The sequence below is a fragment of the Egretta garzetta genome, unplaced genomic scaffold (assembly GCF_000687185.1).
Source record: "Egretta garzetta isolate BGI_Z169 unplaced genomic scaffold, ASM68718v1 scaffold100, whole genome shotgun sequence".
Lineage (NCBI taxonomy): Eukaryota > Metazoa > Chordata > Aves > Pelecaniformes > Ardeidae > Egretta > Egretta garzetta.
In genome coordinates, this window is record NW_009258265.1 from 1,452,333 (window position 1) to 1,472,473 (window position 20,141).

General features: G+C 39.9%; 1 protein-coding gene across 4 annotated transcripts; it reads right to left on the reverse strand.

The window, feature by feature from the left end:
* Nucleotides 1-15: 15 nt before the first annotated feature.
* On the reverse strand, nucleotides 16-20,111 carry NBR1 (NBR1 autophagy cargo receptor). 4 transcript variants are annotated; one of them, XM_035903623.1, is made up of 22 exons: nucleotides 19,774-19,843; nucleotides 19,550-19,607; nucleotides 17,467-17,529; nucleotides 16,150-16,168; nucleotides 15,745-15,767; nucleotides 14,675-14,893; nucleotides 14,046-14,120; nucleotides 12,514-12,731; nucleotides 11,189-11,353; nucleotides 10,491-10,697; nucleotides 9,031-9,190; nucleotides 8,225-8,512; nucleotides 7,629-7,781; nucleotides 7,080-7,155; nucleotides 6,657-6,767; nucleotides 5,983-6,171; nucleotides 5,723-5,857; nucleotides 4,756-5,110; nucleotides 4,357-4,451; nucleotides 3,713-3,791; nucleotides 2,845-2,950; nucleotides 16-2,475 (listed from the first exon to the last, which is right to left on the reverse strand). In XM_035903623.1, exons 6-22 carry the CDS (start codon nucleotides 14,861-14,863, stop codon nucleotides 2,299-2,301), a joined length of 2,778 nt encoding a protein of 925 aa, XP_035759516.1. In that variant the 5' UTR covers nucleotides 14,864-14,893; nucleotides 15,745-15,767; nucleotides 16,150-16,168; nucleotides 17,467-17,529; nucleotides 19,550-19,607; nucleotides 19,774-19,843; the 3' UTR covers nucleotides 16-2,298. The 4 variants fall into 4 exon arrangements, with proteins under 4 accessions (XP_035759516.1, XP_035759500.1, XP_035759523.1 ...); XM_035903607.1 differs by lacking the exon at nucleotides 19,550-19,607 and having other exon boundaries at nucleotides 19,774-20,111; XM_035903615.1 differs by lacking the exon at nucleotides 19,550-19,607 and having other exon boundaries at nucleotides 17-2,472; nucleotides 19,774-20,110.
* Nucleotides 20,112-20,141: the final 30 nt, after the last annotated feature.

The window sequence follows — 20,141 nt, forward strand, 5'->3', positions numbered from 1 at the left end:
CCCGTCACCCCCCTCCCCGCCTGTGAGGAGCCCGAGGGACGGCCGAGGGATAACGAGTTTTATTGTAAGGGCGGCGGGAAGGGGGGGCCTCCCCCTCCGCCCCCAGCCCAACTGACGTTAAAGTGCTCACCCTACGCAAGATACAGAGGTCATATCTGCACTACAGAATATATTATAAATTATACCATGCATCCATTAACAAAATATACAAAGCCAACAGAAATAGATCGTAAGCCTGAGCATACATTATCTAAACCCTAGTAAAAAGTAACCTAAAGAAAACGGCATTTCACACTTCACGTTTCCATCCGCAAAGAAGTGTTCCTCCTCAAATGTTTTAGTGTTTTGTTAGGTTATAGAACACATTTAACACTCCAAGGATGAAGGTACACACAGAAAGCACACGTGTCCTGCCGGGCGTTCCAGATCTAAAGCAGACAACCACACCACGCTTCGAAACGTCACCAGCTACTGCACTTCATCCACGTCCCTTCCTCCTCCTCGGTCTGGAGCAGGCATAAAGCCAAAAGGTACACAAAACAGTATGCATAAGGTGGGGAAAAAACCCAGTAGTTTCAATCTACAGAAAGCTCTTCATCTGGTCCACAGCAGACACTTGTACTGGTGTACAGAGAGATGGGAAACACTGCAAAATAGTTCTACTGTATTTCAAAATAAACATTTAGAGTATCTCTTCCACAATCTATAAAAATAGGTTTAAAACAAAAATGGTATGATACACTTTTTTTTTCTTCAATTATTTTAATGGTATCTTATCTCTAAGGGTATTATGTCTTTTTAAAAAAAATTACTACTGATCGCCTGGTCAGTCACAATACTGATACTGCTTCAGCTACCTTGTGACAAACAGGAATACCTTAAGTCTGAAGCAGCAGTAATAAAATATTTTAGGATCAATGGTCTCTTTACTGCAGCAAGGAAAAAAAAAGTTTTCTTTGAAAGTAAGAACGTAGCCAACACTGCTGTCACCTTCAGAGGACTAGACTCTGAAAAGTTATCTATGGATACACCACTGCACAGCAGTGCATGTTGCTCATTTCTTGTGATTCTTCAGAATCAAATCTCTCTCAGCAGGTTTAGAAGGGAATTCTTAGATTTTCAAATTAAATATGGGCATCTAAAGCAAAATCTTAGGGGAAAAAAAAGAATCCTACAGATGTGTCTATGGAAACACGGGAGCAGCTAGAACCATCACAGGAGACTGTACACTTAAAACTGCTTAAGTTAATGCATTTTTCAAACTATAACGCAAGTCACACAATCCCTACCTCAAGCACTCTTCCCATTCCTAAACTTTACCAGAATTTGTATTCCAATGCAGGTCTTGGTTTCTACTCATTCTTCAACTCCTCTATGGTGTTAACAGAATAAGAGGTTTGCACTATACTGAAAAAAGACAGCGGTCAAATTTTTAACATTTTTACAAAGAGCCTGTAAAGATTCTTAGAAAGGCCTTTCCTACCCTTACACTCCATTTTTAACAACATATTTTATGTAGGCTATATTTTCCTGTTAGAGAGATGTTTCGCACTGTCAGTACTAGAGATGGTTCGATCGCTGCTGGTAAATTCACTCTCCTGCTTCATTCTGCTACAAGAAACAATGACTTTCCTGGGATTCATCACTTTAACAGCGGTTACACTTTCAGACTTCACAAAAGTTGTTTGATGGGTCAAGGTAGCTTTCATGTATAAGCAACCTTTTTCTTCTAAAAATCATTTGTAAGGTTTAAGTCTGTTACATTACTGTCAGGCATTGGACAAATCAACTACTAAATCGTATCAGAAGAAACAACTTGCAAGTTGTGGGCATCTCTTGTAAATTAGGCAATACTAGGTTTTACAGCAGCCTTTTACATTGGTTCCTATTCCAAAGCTTGTTATAAGTCAACAAAACAAGTTTCCAGCTGCCTAAAAAAAGAAAAAAACCCAAATAATCTTACAATAAAAGGGAAAGTTCTCATCTGGGTGGAAGTTTAAAGTAACTCTACAGGATTACTTGATAAAAGGATTCAGTATGAAATTAGAGACTTAATGACTACCCATTTAACTATGAGGTCCAAACAACAGTTGAAATTCTGGTCTCCAATTCATAAGATGCTGTGACAAGCACTGTTTGACATTTCCATGAGAGAGAAAAAAAAAGTTGAAAGCTCAAAGAAAAGCCAAAGTTTCAGTCACACCTCCAAACAGGAAGCAGCTGAGGAGCAGCCTGCTACTGTTGCAGTGTTTAATGAGTCACTTCAAGGCAGAGGATCCCTCCTTCCACCCGGAAGGTTCAGCACCTGCTGCTGTACCAGTCGCCATTACTGATCTGAAGCAATTCAGTTACCACTTGAACCATATTATTGTTGTGTTTCTTCAGCAGTCGCAGGTTTAACTGCCTGTCACAGAATCCCATCTCACACAGGCTGGATAGAAGAGTGGCAGTGTGCTCTTCTGTAGCTGCAGGCTGCCGAAAACAAAAGATAGTAAGATAAGCTATAAAAAGATAATCTATTTTTGCCATTTGAACCATTATACTGGAATATAATTAAGGCACAGGGGCCCTTTTGTCCACAATTAAGCTGTTTATATTCACTTGCAAAGGTGAATTGCTACTCTGACATGACGCTGTAAGAGACATGCTTCTATCCCCATGGTATGGATTTCCCTGTCTGCTGGAGGAACAGCATACTTCAAAGGGATGTCATCAAGCTTAACATTTTTACTGTTGCATGAAGTCCTCTATAATAGACTATTGATAAAATTATAGGTCTTATGTTTTATAAATGTAAGGTCAGCATTCTATGAGACTCACATAGCATACAGGAAAGACATTTACCTGTTCTATAAGGGGTGGTCCAGCAAATAATGCTTTGTAGGCAGAAGCAGCAACTGACAAAGCTCCTTTAACCAGTTCTCCTGCAATGCTGCTTCCTTGAGGGTATCTGCAGAGAAGTCAGGTATTACTTTAGGGTCAGTAAAGCCAGGCATTTGTTTCACGTTAAATGCAAGTCTCTCCCTGTTGATGGACCACGTGAGATTTAGTTTTTATTAGAGAGAACGACCTCGGATCCAAAGGAATCATTGCTGTTTGGGACTTGAGCTATCCAGGAAGCTTATTACTGCTTTCCTAGTACCTTCTATTACATTGGGGTTTCATGCTGAAGCACATTAGTTTGCTTTCCCTAACATGGCCGTTTGTAAATAATTAAGTATTCTCACCCAGAACAACACATCTATACATGAAAGCTGTGCACTGTGTCACATCCATTCAGGCCAAGTAACTTCCATTCATTTTCCATCAATTCTTAAGTCACTTAATATTCTGCTCAATGTTTTGCCTCATTCCTCCAGTGTCAGTATCTTCAGATGCTTAACTTTGCGGCTAACTTATGAAATCCCTATTTTAAGAACCCTGAGATTTTCCAGAAAAACACTACAGAATTTTAGAAGGATTCAGCTTGAGCTCTTCATACACTTTTGCTTGCCAATTCTACCTCCTTCATATTCGTGTCTAAATAAAAACCAAGATCTTACGAAAATATAGCGTTATATAAGTCAGCACATGTTTCCTTTAAGAAGGGAGGCCTCTCTACCAAAATACTGAGTACAGGAAACCTGTAAGCCAGTGCTTGTTCCTAGGTACCCACTTTAGCAGTTCTTAGTTTAAAATGGTGTTTGGGAAGTCACAGCTTCAGCTTCATTACCTTGGGTATTCTGAGCACTTCTGTTTACTGCTTAGAACTCCAGAAGATCCTGGCCCATGACTGTCTTCACCACTGGGTTCTGGAACAGGAAGGGGAAAAAAATATCGTATCAACATGCCCAGTTAATGAGAAGCTGATGAGATGCAACGTGTATATGAATGAAGAGGGATTCAGTCCAAAATTAATACTTTCAAGTTGAGTTATCCAGACACAAACTAGGTATACAGGATTCTCACTGCAGTCAAAACAATCAGAAGAATTTCTGAAGTCATGTGGCTGATTAGTCAGTGGGTGTTTACTTTAACATGGCATGAACTGCTGTCTGAGCTCCCAGTGACTATAACAGCAGCTTAAATACATAGCTCATTAATTCTAGAGCAAGGTCATCTTCCAGATGTCTACAAATACTTCTGAGTACCCTCCTACCACTTCTAATTAATAGATGCTCTTAGCTGATCCAGAAAGCCAATTATTTATTTATTCAAACGTTCCATATATAGCAAAACTTCAACATCCAGAGGAAAAACAATCATTACTCAACAGATTTCTGCTCTCCTCAAGAAGAACAAGACATCTAATCCAATACTAAGCATAAGGAATAGGCAGTAACAATCGTGGATGCACCCTTCACGTACTGTCAATACCTTCTCTTATTTGATTACAAGGAGCGGAAGAGAGAGTCTCTGAAGCAGCTATGTTCGGTTCTTGGAAGATATGATTCTGAAGAGACGCAAGATTCCTGAGAACATACAGCAAAAAAAGTACTTTTACTACTTTCATTCTACATGTACACACGTATTTTAAGCCAAGAACAACAGACAAAAGAAAAAGCTTCACGTGCTCCCTTCTTTCCCCTTCTTGCAATCACCTAATCAGTGAGTACAGGCTTTATAAAAAGTTGCAGGATTTAGGGCGTTCACTCCGATATGTGACAAAACTTTTGTTGCAACAATTTCTGTTTGGACACTGCACTTAAGCACAACACCCTGCAGACTCTAGAACAACCCTAACATAACCATTTTGTTCTCCTCCAGGAAGCATACCTCTGTGTCTGGGGTAAGGCACCCACAGTCTCTGGGGTTAGTGGTACTACAGCCAGTGTTTGTGAAGTTGTCAAAATATCACTGACGCTGCGGATCTGGGGCTGGCTTCCCCCTTCCAGATTCTCTGCTCCTGTTTCAGGTTCTCCCGTCTTTTCCAAACTGGGCTGAGAAAGAGCCGAACTATACATAGACTCCCCTAAAGGACGACTGGTGTCAAAGCACTCTGGGAGAACAATGATATAATCCTCTGATGAAGCAGAGGAGCCTTGACTTTGAACATCATCTTTATCATCATCTTCATGAGAATTGCCAGTATCACTACAGGGGCTTGCTCTCTCAGGCAGTTGAAGGTCCCCTAACAGGAAAAAAAAAAAAAAAAATAAAGTGAAGTATTATCAATTGTCCATTTTGTATGGATAACAGCAAAGACTGTATTGTCCCAGATAGAAAAGGCGAGTATTCAGAAATAACTGTAAAGCTTTGCTGCTGATATTAATGGTGTAACTTTATTTGTTGGGGGGAGGGTGCGGGTGTAGTAGGGATAGTAGGCATCTTCCTGCTAAACCTATGCAGATATGCTGCTGATGCTAATGCTTATAATAAAACTGGGAATAAGAACTATGCTGAGAACATCAACAGTAGTTTTCAGCTCCTAAATTGCATGCATCAGAAAGTTCAAAGCACTGACTTCAAGCTACAAAAACAATGGAAGCACCAGCCATGCTTAATAGATGAGCACTTACTTGAATACCCCACTGGAACAGTTATGTCTCAATTCCACTATTTTTTTTTAAGCAGCTGTTAAAAGCTGCTTGTTCAGAGTACTGACACCAATTTTCAGATGTAAGAATGATTCTCTTGATCTAATGAGGATCAGTTTCCTAGAACAGTGTCAATCTTTTTACACCTGATGTTTTTTGTAGCCCTTATTACAGCATTACCTTAAATTCAAACCTATTTTACTTACCACAGTCATTTTCTGTCATTGCCTCTGACTGATGAATCTTTGCTTCCTTTTTGGAAGGGGAATTAGTTTTTATCCTAGAAGATTCTTCATTTATCACACTGCAACCGAAGGTGTCTTGCAACGTTTGTAAAGAGTCTAATAAAACAATCAGGAAAAAACAATTAAAGCAATATCACCACCTGCAGTTCAGGGCTATTTGTGGGCAATGTCTGACCACAAAAAGGTGAGGCCTCAGAAGTCAGCTAAAGGCAGCTACTTACTCTGGAGGACGTTCTTTTTTTGTGGGGGTCTGTGGTCAGGTGCAGCATCCAGGGTTAGAGAGCGAATTACAGTTTCACAGACAAACTGAGTCCCACTCATATCTTCTTCCCCTTCCTCCTGGTTCAACAGATGTTCAGCTTTCCCTTTCACGATGCAAGTATCTGCAGGAAAGCAGGCTTCTGTTGTTCCTTTGAAAGGGAAACAGAACAGATTATTTTAACACCACCACAAGGAAATGCAAATAGAAGAATTTTTTAGACTAGCCAAGGCTAATATTGAGTCTATGTGTTAATTCTTTTTAAAAATTGAAAGATTTTGGAATTCAGTTCAAGTTGAATGTGAACATGATTGAGAAGTATGGGGGCCATGCCTAGAGCGTTTGAGTATAATCTAATCTATAAAGGGCAAATTGTTAATTCTCCCAACAATTCTAGTAGTCGGACAAATCAAGAGAAGCATTTGTATTTCCGAATCCTACATATATAACACTCCAACCTCTACAAACAGAGAGTAGCACCAGATCACAGGTTTGGCTCATAAACAACTGTTTGTTTTTCCCACAGAAGGGAAAGACAAGAGTTAAAATCCTTTTTAGACATCAAGACTGCTGACCACACAGAAGTGACAATATCCTCCACCCCTCACCCCCAAGCTCCCCACAACTACTGCTTACCAGGCACTGGTTTAAATCCACTCCCCTCATTCTCCTCCTCTATCTGACCTAAGCCAGGTTTCTCCAGCAACGGGCTATCATGTGGCAAAGGGGACATGCACGGAGTCATGTCTGAAACAAAGGTAGCAAAATTAATTGGCACTAAAGGAGTAGGAACCTTCCTTTCCTCCAGGAGGCAACCTTTTAAGAAGTTATCCTTTTTTAAGGGATATTCTTCCAAGACTGAAGAAACCCAGTTGTCTTCCAAGATCATTTGATGAAATAAACAACTAGCAAGAATTAAAATTAAAAGACAGGAGAGCTGGGAAGACACTCTAGGCTGAAGAGCAAATAAGCCTTCTGCACAAATAAGCTCAGCTTTTCATTGAGTAAACAGTTAACTGAACGCTAGAGACAGCACACAGAATATGAGAAGAACCTTACCAACAGGAGTATTGTGTGGCACTTGCTCCAACTCCTGCACGATATTAATGTCCAACAGCTCAAAGGACAACAAATCCTACAGAAAGAAACACCACACAGTTTTTATCAAACCCTGAAATGGAATCTTATGCCATAGTTCCCAGCATCAGATCCCATTAACTTACAAGTAAGTCTACTCCACTTTTAGTTACTCAGCATGATCTCGGAGAGGGCAGTTTTCCCGTAACATACATCCACATCATAGAATACACAAATTAGGGCAGCAAGAGGCAAAGCTAAGTCCTCCCTTATTAGGGGCCAGAGAAAGACCCAACCCGGTGACTCTTTATTGAGAGTCTTAGTCTGTCCTGAACATACCCTCCATATAGTGACAGTCCCCGATACCAATTCAAGAAAATAGTTCTGCTATATAAAATGCAATATACTCTTCCTGAAAATACAGTGGCTATTTTAGAGCTCAGAAGCTTTTTATTCCTGTGGATGTCTATGTACCTAGATATCAAACCCAAGGTGGTTTGCTTTGTCTCTACCTGAATTTTAGCACTTTACCTGTGCAGTGAGGAGATCAACAGATGGGATATAAAATGCTCTCTCACTTGGCAGATTTTTGATCTTTAAAGGAATAGCTGGCAGAGGTATTTCAGCCTGCTCCATGATTTCACCCATCAGTTGAGCACCTGCTTCTGTCTTTAACAGAGCATCCTGCAAAACCAGAAAAATAATGTCCCAGAAGCCCCTCAGACAGGCAGCAAATAATATTATTACATGAAACACAAAGCCTGCATATTGTGTATAAGTACAGAAGTAGCTTGAAAAGAGATTTAATTCAACTCATTTTAGAGCCAAAATGACAAGATCTAACAAAGAGAAATCCTGTAGTGTTTCAGCTCAAAGAAATAGACAAATGGCTACAATAGACTGGTAACTAATCCCATGCCTGTCAAAAAGAATGACCATTTTAGAAGTTACAAACACAATAAAAGTTGTGTCTTTTTGATTAAAAATAGAAGTTAGATGCCAACAGCTAAGAAAATCCCCTGAAAGTCAGTAGTTAAGAGACGCTATGCCATTACACCAAATGGTATTCATCACTCCTGCTACTAGGGCAATTCAGAACTGCCCCTAATACCAAATGAGTTACTTGCCTGTTCAGTGCTGGAAGCTTTATCCTTCCGACAGGAGTTAGAATCCTTCCAATTGCTTTCTAGATAGTCAGTAGCTGGGGAGGGATCCACAACAATACTGCACCAGATCCTAGGCCCAAACTGTTCCCCTCTGTGTGACAGTCTCCAGTGAGAAGTGTAAGTTCCTTCTATGTTAGGAGCTACAAACTCAACAGAAACAGTTCCTACTTGTCCCGATGGAAGGGATGGCACCAACACATCTTTTTTTTCAGAAGATGCCAAGGTCAGATTACCCCACATAAGTTTCAGCTGAAATATAATGCAACAGAAAAAGCAGAAGTTAACTTCACAAGCTTCTCTGCAAACTGTGGACAGTAAGGAGCACTTAGAAGTTCCTCCCCTGAAAAGCCTTGTAGATACTAGGCATGGAGAAGAGAGGCTGCTAGTAAACATTCTCACATTAGCCACTATCACCACAAAGTAAGAAGATACCCCCATCTTTCAACACGAACTCTGTTATTCACAGAAGAAAGGCTTTTTTAAGCCAGAAAAGCAGCACAGGTGTTGTAAACACAGCTGAACTGTAACACTGTAACAGCACTGGAAGACATGTTCGGTGATGTTAATCTTGATTGCCTTCCTCCTGAAGGCTGCAGTTGTAAAGCGTACCTAAGACAGCTTATTGCCCCAGAGTTCCCAGCTTCTGAATTAACAGGCCAAATGAAATCCTGAACAGGTTCTGACAGAGAATTCAGATTCCTAATGCGTACAAATATTACCTTCCAGAACTATTTTAGTGTGTAAAAGTAATAGCAAAAGAAAGGTACCTTTGTGTCTGAGCTCCATTCCACATTGCCGGTATTTTTCATTCGCCAGTGTTTGATAAACTTTGTTCCTGGTTGCAAGTGAGTCCCATCTGGCAAATTCTCATCCACAAATACCGCACTTAGTGTTGGGACAATTGCTTGAAAGGGTTGAGTAGGACTCCTGGGATTGGGGGGAAATAAACAAAACAAATACACCAAAAACCCCACCAAAATTGAGGAATTTGTTCAGCTGCTATTTCACTGGCTAAAAAAATGGATGAGGCCATTTAGTTTGTTTTCGCCTTTTATCACTATAAGGATTTCAAAATTCTAATGTTTTAACTACTGTTTTCAATTTAAGTCTAAACACCACATAGCAGTTTGCTTTCCTTTGCTAGTAAAAGTAAAAAAGAAACATGAAAACAAGATCTGCTTATTTGGAAGAATATTATTATAATTACAGAACGTGGGTTTAACAGAGAAAAGTTCACTGTTCTTCGCTGTATTTGATTTAGTCTGACAGCACTTGGGGCTATGCTATTCTGTTAGAGAATGAAGTCATCATCTTTATGATGCTGAATCAAAAAGATTGTGCTATAGTCTAAGCACTAGTGCATTGGGCCGTACAAGTAACATTTTTCAGCAAGATACCACAGTTTATTCCTGAAAGTGGCTCAAAAATAGGTTTAATCCAAAGCTTTACTGTTCATTTGCAAGCACTGAGAGGGACTGGTGAAGCAGCTCACATGCATGCCAACTTTAAAAGAGCTAAAAAAAAAAAAATAATTCAGACCTAAATTAACATTGGTTTTGTTCCTGTAACATGCCTGTTTAGCAAAAAGGAAGTAAAGATAGCTATTTCAAGCTCTCCACAAATCGAACTAACTGATTAATGTTCATTTGACTTTTAAATGCCCTAAGTGGAAGGGATGAATTAAAGAAACTGGAACTACACAAGTTTTACACCTGTACCTTCATAAAACCAAAGGGAACAGAAAATGCAAAGTGGTTGCCTGCAAAGGCTACTGTCTAGTGAGCCTCAGCCTAAGATCACGTAGAAAAGGAAAAGAGAAAAAAAAGCACTAAACATAAGCACACAGAATGTACTTGACTTTAAGCAGAGACACTTCATATAGCAGGAAGATACAGACTTTTTAAAATGGCACTAATGTTAATTTACGCTGTATGTGCATGCACACATACACATGTAATCCTAGGCATTCCCCTTCCTCCTAAATCTACGTAAATCTAAGTTTTTTGTAATAACCATCAGTTGCTTTTTTTTTTTCCTTCTCCTACTCTCCTCCCAAGTAAAAACAATAAAAAACACTCCACCTTGCAAATTCCATTTAGACAAAATTCTCACAGGGTCCAATGATACTTTAAGATTTCATAACCCTCCTCCTGCTACTTTAACTTGGTCTCATCACAGAAGGACAGACAGCACAACTAAGAAATGCTCAGCTAACAACAGCTCTTACAGGAAGGTACTAGGTTGGAGACTCTCAGATTTCAGAGTAGGTGAGCTGCTAGTTTCCAATACATGGACAGAGTTCCACAGATGAATTTTCCTGTGCAATTTCAGCTGCTTTTTGAGCTCTCGGACCTCTGCCTTTCGCTGTTTCTTCTCTGCTCGTAATCTTTGTTTCTCTGCCTTCAGAAATCTTTTGTCCATCTGTTTCTGGAGCCTGCAGAGAGAATAAGCCACTTTGTTACAATACATTAACCTGATTAGAATTTAGCTTTAGCCAACAGAGTCTTAGTCTCAAAGGGAACACTTCAGGAAATGTCTCGTGCTTCTAGACTGGATACCAGATTATTTTAAAAGAACATCTTCACAGTTGCTTGTGAAAGTATTTTGAATGGCCTCAGTGAAAGAATAAACTTAAAGGCAGATTAGAGTATGTTCAAGGAAAAAGCAAGCTCTCAAAGTCTGCTACCCACCTACAACACAAAATCCTGTCTCTTCTACTTTGTTATTAAAAACACTAAGATTTGTGACTTAGGCCATTTGTAAGTATATAGCTATTTTTAGCTACTCGCAGTAAAGTTTGAGTAACATATCCATTTCCTATTATCTCTAAATCTAAAATAAAAGCTGAACATCAACCCCAACACAGGTGTTTCCTCTTTGCTATCAGGATAATCTTGTCAGGTACTGACAGGTGCCACTATTTACCTAACTTGCTCCAGAGTAGCAGGCAGGCGAGGTGAGAACTCGGCAAAGCTGTAATTCTCAGCATTGCATAGCACAGGTCTTCGCAGCTTTAACAAGACATGATTAGGATCATGTGCATATGTTCCTGCTTCACACTGTTCACAGATATTGTAGGCTGGACAAAGGCTGCAAAGCAGAAAAGGGAGAAGGTTACCAAGACACAGACAAAGAATTAACGCGCTAGAAAGAGACACTGAAGGATAATTACTCCTTACATTTCTGCAGGGAAACCACTCTGTATCATACTACCACTATAAGCAGTGCCTGAGTGAAACAGAAGCTGGTTCTCTCACTTATACATCAATATTTGGAGCCATCTGGAATACCTAGGATCAGTATCTCTCCTCTTGGCAAAACTGCAAACACAGTTCTCACTTCTTTCTTGAATACACATTGAAAAAACCTGATGCTTCCTTCAGCACAAGTGACTAACAATTGTTGCTACAAAGGATAAAACATTATATTGAAATCCAATGCCAGAAACAGCATCATACTTGTGATAATACAGAGGATAAGTCAACTGAAGTATTCAGGGACGCAAAGCAGATTCGTCCTGCAGGAACAGGACTGGTAAAAAGCAGACTGTCAGCTTCTGCCAGAAAGAAAAACAAACATCCAAAGAAAAACCCCTGCTGGCATTCCATTCACTGCTGCTGCCTAGTCCTTAAATACTTACCTTTACAGCAATTGCCTCATTCAATTAAAAGCCTCATTTTTGACACCTCACTGTAAACACTCACCAAGACCTATTTCATATTATTAAACCGGCTACAGTGAGATCATTAAAAAAAGCATGACCTTAGTCTCACTGACTGTCAGAACTAAATAAAGGACTATTATAGACTGGTGGTTATGTGTTGCTTCTTTTGTTTCATTCAGTTCAGTTAACTAAACTTTTCCTTTACAATTACTGCATGTTTTATGCAAAAAAAGGTAAAGAGTGTTTGAGAATACAGCAAGTGTGATAAAGTTCTCTCATATTGTTTTAACAACCACGTTTTCTCAAAATAGCATTAATCTTGCTCTTATGCAGGTAAGGTCTAGTCACCACAGCTAGCAATGAAGAACATACGCTGTTTGAGACACATATACTAGAGGTTCCATTAATAACTTTTATAACATTTAGATAAATTTATTTGTAATTTATAAAATAATAACATTTGTACAGCATGCTGCATTAGATTATTAGAAACATAGAAGTCTACAAGACCAAGAGAGTTTCTCAGACTCATTCACATGCCTTACATGTTAGGTTTCCCACACTCCCATCTCTCATCATATTCTACCTGCACTGGTAACGAACTCCAACAATCCGGGCCTGGCAGTTGCAGCAGGAGATCAGCCAGTCGCACTGGTTGCCGTTCCCTGATGGGTTCTCTGAAGTTGGAGGTGCTGCTGTCATAGAGCTCTCGGGAAAATCTGGAGGCTGATTGTGATGAACAAGCTTCTCATATAGCTTCTGTTCCAGTTTCTCAACAGTTTCCTTAACTACTTGTTCCCTGAACTGGAAAAAAAATATTAAAGTAGTCACAGATGAGACCCACCTGTGCAGCTTCAAAAGTTGGATTACATTGCCCCAAGTCTCCCAATCCAGAAACCATAAAGCAGCTCAGAATCCGCTTCCCATCCCCCCCAGCACATTCCAGATGAAATTAAACAAGTATTGCATTCCTCAAAGAGGATTTGTATTTTAGAAAATGCCAGCCCATGGGTTTTTAACACGGCAAATGAAAAATCATATGTACGTATTTACAACATTAAGGGTCTTCCATAACTTTGCACAAAGGGAAGGCAACTAATCTTTGAGACAGTTAACTCCCAAACAAACCCCTCTGGAGTCTCTATCATTAAGTCCTGATTTTGTCCACCAGGAATGTTTTAAATACAACCATTAAGCTCCCCTATCTTTAGTTTGTGGAAAGGGGTGACAAATGATGAAGGGGGATGCTAGGGGAAAAAAAAAAAAGCTTAAAGGTAATGCATATACTATTGTACCACTGCACCTTTGAGTTTCAAGAACTCACTAGCTAATTAATTCTTAGCATTCGTATCCAACTGCTTCTCAGTGAGATTTATTAGCTGTTCAAAACAAGTTAACACCCACATCTTAATCTATAGGTTATACTCACTGGCCTCTGGAAAGTATTTTCTTAAACTGAACAATCAAGAAAAGCAGGGTTATCAAATGCTATGCTTCAAATCTCAGCAAACCCTATGTGTTACACTACTGAAACCGGTCAAACAAGACACCAACACCGTACTTCATCCTCACTCTCATCATGAGTGCCCTGAAGTTCCTGTGACTATCTGGAGCGCAACAAGGATTCTAGCATGGGAGCTACTTAAAACTACACTCAAACCAATCAAGTGCATAAACCAAACAATCAATTTTTGACAAGAAGTGGCATGTATGTTTTTTTTTTTTTTTAAAGGTAACCCCTATAGCGTACAACCACAGTTCACAGAATGGCAAGGGTTGGAAGACCTCAGGAGATCATCCAAGTCCAACCCCCCCTACTCAAGCAGGTTCACCCAGAGCAGGCTGCACAGGACTTCATCCAGGCGGGGTTTGAATATCTCCAGAGAAGGAGACTCCACAGCCCCCCTGGGCAGCCTATGCCAGTGCTCTGTCACCCTCAAGGACATCTAGTTTCCATTTATCACCACAAAAGCTAAATGCCCTTTAAGATCCTGGCCACAAGTACTGAGAGCAAGTGTGATTAGATGTATAGAGTTAGGCATCACAGGAACCTTTTCCACCCACAGCCTCTTATGTATTCCTTTAAGAATACCAAAATTCAGAAGAAAACACACTTACTGTTTCCAAGTAGCTAGTAAACCATCCTGGAGGATTTTCATTTGTTCTTCCTGTTCTAGCATGATTTAATTTTTGCTGGGGGAAAAAAAATACCAAACAAAACTCACCACAAAAATCAGTCACAAACCTTAAGTATGCAAAGCTGCAAAAACACCTCAATACAGCAAGTTAACCTTTTTCAAGTTTCTTTGCAAAAAAAAAAAAAAAATTTCAAAATCTTCAGAAAACAGTGAAAAAGCAACATCAGGAAACCACTGACATTTTCCTGAAAGCTTACTGCCTTATTAGCATTTGAGTGTAATTACACAGCAAAGCCAAAGAAATCAAGTCAACCAGAAGTTATCAGATGGCAATTAGGGCTTCAAGAGACCAATTGCTTTGTTTATCAAAACACTTAAGAATGGTCAACATGAAAAAAATCTGTATTTCTAAATGCAGCATTGAAATACCCTCCTGAAGACATTTAAACAATCTTGCAAGCTTCAATGGGTGCAGGTAGCCAAAAACGAAGACTGACTTCCAAACTCAAAGTTTTTATGCACAGGTGAAGATGACTATCAGTCTATAAAGTGAATTACAGTTATGAATTCTTTGTTTTAATAAATATATAATCCAGCTCTGCATCCTACCTGAATTGTCAGCTCCTTTTCATCTTTTAATTCTTCCTCTAACCCCTGAGCTGGCATGGAATAGTGCGAAAGAGGTTTTTTCTCATCTTTAAAAGGTGCCAACTTTTCTGTCACACTTTTTTCACATAGTTGCAAAGAACAAGAATACGAAGTTTCTTTCAGAGAAGAGTTTTCTTCATACACATTCATCTGAAGTTGATTTCCTTGTTTAACTGCAATCTAAATAAACAGTACATACACACACCATATTTACTCCTCTTACAACCAACATACAAAATCCTGTAAAAATGCAGCACTACACTACACTGGAGAGGCTGGGAAAAGACTAACACACACAAAAGAAAAACTGAGCAAAATGCCAAGGTGCAGTCAGCTGATAGTCTATTCTGCCTTTCTTAAAGGTTACCAATATGCTTATTAAAAAGTTTATTAGAAGCAAAAGGTTAATTATGCAGGTATTCTGCAGGAATTTTTCAATCTATAATAAAGCTGTTCATATGAGCCTCTGTCCGGGAGCTTACAGTAAATTTTAGCTTTATGATTATTTTCAAATTATTATGAGATTTGAAATTCAGATCCTGAGCAAAAAAGTTCTTGAAAGTATTAATACTGTATAACTGAAATTTAAAGGAATGCAATTCTCATTTTTTCTAAGTCAAATTAACTGCTTATAATGTAACTAAGCACTGATACCAATTAAAGTTTTATTGCCAGAGAGTACAACATTAAAAATCTTGCCACATAGACTCTAAAGGGAACCCATTAGAGCCCAGTATCTCCAAACATCGGATTACTGTTGAAGTGTTTGAGAAAGCCAGTCATTTAACCAATGAATTGGCTGCTCAGGGCCCCGAATCACAACTGTCTATTCAACTAATTTGTACAAATCAAGATTAGCCTGGATGGAAAAAAAATTGTAGCAAACACCCAAGCTGGTGTCCAAAGCTAGAAAACTGAGCTATTTGGATTTCCCTGGGCAAGGTAATACTGTTTTTTTTTTTTTTCTCAGCTACGCTAAATTTAATTGGAGAAGGATTAATCTATCGAAAAAAGTCAAACAGAGCATTTACCTTTAGAGCTTCTTCATATTCCTCTAAAGAAAGAGAGAAAGAAACGTGAATTTTCCCTGTCTCAAACAACAGATATAAGTTCAGCACATAGTACTTAGGAACCCCTTACATCAAGGATTGTCTCCCATACCTTCTGTAAATTCTTTTAAAATAGTGCTACTGAATGAAGGAGTTGTATATACGGCAACAAGCAAACGTGTTCTCACAACCTAGAGACTTAACATTCCATTAATTCAGTCATTTCCAATTTGTTCCCATGGATCAAAAACTCCTTCCTTTGGGAAGAATTTGATGCCCAACCATAAATAAATTCCAAAAATCAAGCATTCTCAACTGCTTTTCCAAAAACAGGAACAACAGTTGGGGTCTGTTTACTGATTTAACTTCAGTAAAGTAGCAGCTCACCTTCGCTATTCACAGAGACCTGCAAAAAGAAATAATAGTGAGTAATAGCCACTGATATATTTCTGTAAGTCTCTTAAAATTAACATGCTTTCAGAATAAACGTACTTTTATTCAGAGTTTCTAAAATACCACTCCTTCAGATGTTTGTTATTGCTGCCATGTTTAATCATTAATCAATGTTGTGGTGCTCTGGAGTGGACCGTGCTCTCTATTAGATTGGTGCAGTAAGCAAGGGCTCTGGCACCTACCAGCACCCAGTAGGTGAGGCCACGCTTGTTCTGGAAGTAAGCCGGCACCAGTACCACTGGGTTCACTACACAAGTACACAGAAGTCAGACCCAGTTGCTTTTGATGACAACAGGAAACATTTAACCGTCCTTTTGATTTAGGTACAAGCCAAGCCCATCTTCTGCAAGTGCTCATTTATCAATTTTGCATGCAGAATTTACCAATACAAGAAGCTATTTAATCACTACAGCATTGCATCATTCTGGGCAACGTTTACTCTATTAGTATTTGAAAAAGATCTTTAACAGACACATCTATGTATTTACATAGATACAGGCTGGAAAACAAGGGGAGAATCTTTCCCTGAAACGTTGCTGGAGGCATCCTGACATTTCCCCTTAGAGAAAAAAATAAAACCAAAAATCCTCATCTCTGCAATTTAGTAGAGCGGTGGAACACAGAGTTTGCAAAAGTTACATTCTACTCTAAGTCTCTAGATAAACAGAAAAAAATATGAGACAGTGAGGTTATGCCAAGCTGGAAGTTACTCAACAAGGACAACTAGAAGTAACCAATTTGTTTTCCGAGTCAGTAATCTGCTTGGAGATTATAGCATTTGCATAAAACAAGCAGAGGATTTGAGCACACCATATCACTGAAGTAAATGCATGCTAATGACAGGGGACCTAGATTTTTCAAAGGAAGGAGTGTAGATTGAAGGGACGGGGCTCTACCATGGCTGCAAACACAAATAGTTACAACTATCTTATTTTGATAAAATGAAAAATAAAGTCCCTCAACAGAAGCATCCCTCCCTCAGAGCACACAGAACTGCTGGCTGTTTCTAAGGGGGTGGGAAAAAGAAAAGCAATAGCTTCTAAAAACATATTTTAAAATAAGTATGCCACATTAAGAGTGAAACCACAAGACTAATAGCTATTTTCTTATCAAAGGATCAAAAACCTCTGATCGCCTCTGATCCACATAACAGACATTCCTGAAGGACCCACTACAAATTATCAAGAGGCAGAAAGAGTCACACCAGTCATATTTTGGTAGACCTGTTGGGAGAGTGGGGGGTATTTTTACCTCATCATTATCCTCATCAATGTATTTGATCTGAATGTTGTCCAGGTCAAACGAAACTTTAACCTGTAAGGAAAAAAGAACACAAAACCACAATGAGAAAGGACTACAGATGTTTTCAGTTAATCACAATTATTAATACAGAAAAATGATTTAACCCTTCCGCCCCTCCCGTCAGTTTCTCAGTTGAAATAAACACTGTTTTACAAAATCCATTCTTCTGGAGTTGCAGAAGTCTCCCCAGTGCCTTGCATCCAGCCTTTAATAACTTGCTATAACGAAAAGAAAAAAATTTCTTTCATGTTTCACCCTCCCTGGTTAATATTTACCTCAAAATAAATAATAATAACCTTTCCATTATAATAGGACTAGCTCAAGGTTAACCAACTCAGTCACAGTAAACACTGCACTATACAAAGGCTAAAGCCAGCAATCACCGAATGCTGTTACACTAAAAAGCACCAGGAAGACAGGTCACACAGGTGGGCAGCCTTTTTTTTTTTTATTACACAAACTATTTGTGTTTTGAGAAACTAGGATTAATTCAAGTACTAAAAAGAGCAAAGTATCTCATTCTACTACTCACTGGCTGATCCACTGTACATCTGAATGTATAAATCCATTAACAGATCACAATTAGAAGAATAAAGTTGAGCAGCTATTTTGTATTTTGCATTAATAGGGCAGAATGAACAGTATCAAATGAACCATAAACGAAGATGGTTGTTTCCCTATGTTGTATAACAGACTTTGAGGGTCATGTGCACTTGCGTATAATTTATCTATAGAAGCTGTATTTTTCTCACCAGAAACTCTCTCTGAAAAAATGCTATATCTGAGACACATTCTGCCAGCCTGGACCTAACAGAAGAACACTAGTAGCCTCAGAAGACAGCAGATGGCTGGGGATTACCTAGCACCACAAGAGCACAATGACATAGCTACATACATGTTCTCCCAAGGATATATCCCAAACGAATTTTGGGAGTACAGTGAGAAAACCAACTCAGCTTATCAAGAATAATCTGTGGGCTGTATCTACATTGTTTAGTACCACAAATTCTTCCCCTACAACTCAAGCAAGAAGCAGAGATCGGGTTATCCCTTATAAACACCAGGCATGTTTAATAATACATTAAAACATAAGAAGGACACAGTTTAACTGATACTACCTTGAAACAGTAATTCACACAACATAGTGCAGAGACACCCAGTGGTACTACCTTGGTTAGAAAAATATTATTGTAATGGAACACCACACCTTGAACAAACACGCCCTCGCTCTCAGACTACTTGAGATTAAGGGCAACACCGTGCTTACATAGCAATCTGCTTCCAGCTTTGATGCAAGCAGGATTCTGACTAGTTCAGACATTCCTGTAGGGTCTAGTTGGCACCGAGTATTTTAAGCCTGAATTAGTGTCTCTTCTAGAAGACTGAAATACAATGAGTGAAGATGATGCAGTTCAAACTCTGAATTTGAGTCACAATGCAAGAACCTCCTACAACGTACACCGGGATATGTTAGCTAAAAAAAGAACTGAAAGAGGGAAAACAACATACCGGCAAGATCTCTGAAGATTTAGCTCTGAAAGCAAGCTAAGAAACCGGAATAGTTGCTAAAAAAAAATAAAGCACTGCAGCTTCATCATAACCAAGGGAATCCTTACTACACAATTTAAGCCTCAGCCAATACAGGAAGTTTCACTAAATAACACTGAAAATAGACATTAAAAAAAAAACCCAAACTATTCAATATACCAAATGCATTACATACGGACCTTCATAAGCAACTGTCTATGCATGCGTGGCCCACTAACAAAACCAGTTATATCCAAACTAGCACAAACAAGGCACCAGTGTTACTTCACCACATCTAGCTGAAGGAGTAAAAGAACAGGAGATAAGAGGCACAGGCTGTACTCTATACGGGTACAGTGCCAAACCCAAGCATCCGTAACTGTGGAAAAGAGCAAAGCGCACAGCTAAGGCCGCCTGCTCAGGCAGAAAAACAAGCGACCCATAAGAAGCTTTATCCAAACCAGGCTTTTCACGTCACTAAGTATGTAACAGGAGTAAAACTTACTGTTAACGCTAAAAGAAAAACTGAGACCGCAGCAGACTAAAACACCAGTTCTAACAGCCTGCGAAATGGGGGACACGGCTTAGGAAGCCGAGCGAGAAGATGCTGGGCCCTCGGAGAGGCGCTTGCACTCCCAGCACCTCACCGAGACGGCTCCCCACGGCAGCGGCACCGCGGCGGGCCCCGCGCTCTGCCTCCCGGGGCGAGGCGGGACGGGCAGCGCTCACCATGGCCTCCACATCCGCCCACGTCGTGTGCGCCGAGTCTGACACCAGGAAACTCTGGGTCTCCCCACGGCAGGTGACGCGGAGATTCACCTGCGGCTCCATGCCGCGCTCCTGCGGAGGCAAGCGAAGCCCTGTCAGACGGCCCGACAATCCTAACATGGCGGACAGGACGCGGCCGGCCCCGCACCCTCTGCGCGATGCTATTGGTGGTCCTGACTGCTACTCATCCTTTCCCCCGTTCTGATTGGTCGGTAGGGCGGAGCCAAACGCTGTGGGAACCAAAACAATAAACAGAGCCGGGGAGCGCGCAGGCGGGGGGGGCGCCAGCCGACACGCACTTCCCAGGCTGGGCCCCCACTCCCCCCATA

What these genes read in the sequence shown, in the direction of transcription:
- NBR1 (XM_035903607.1), bottom strand. Translation starts at nt 19,932, where the DNA reads ATGTTAGGATTGTCGGGCCGTCTGACAGGGCTTCGCTTGCCTCCGCAG. An exon ending in AAAAGGAGCTGACAATTCAG is followed by an intron (nt 14,121 to 14,674) that starts GTAGGATGCAGA and finishes TTTTTCCCCCAG; the next exon opens with CAAAAATTAAATCATGCTAG. An exon ending in GCCACACAATACTCCTGTTG is followed by an intron (nt 6,768 to 7,079) that starts GTAAGGTTCTTC and finishes CCTTTGTTTCAG; the next exon opens with ACATGACTCCGTGCATGTCC.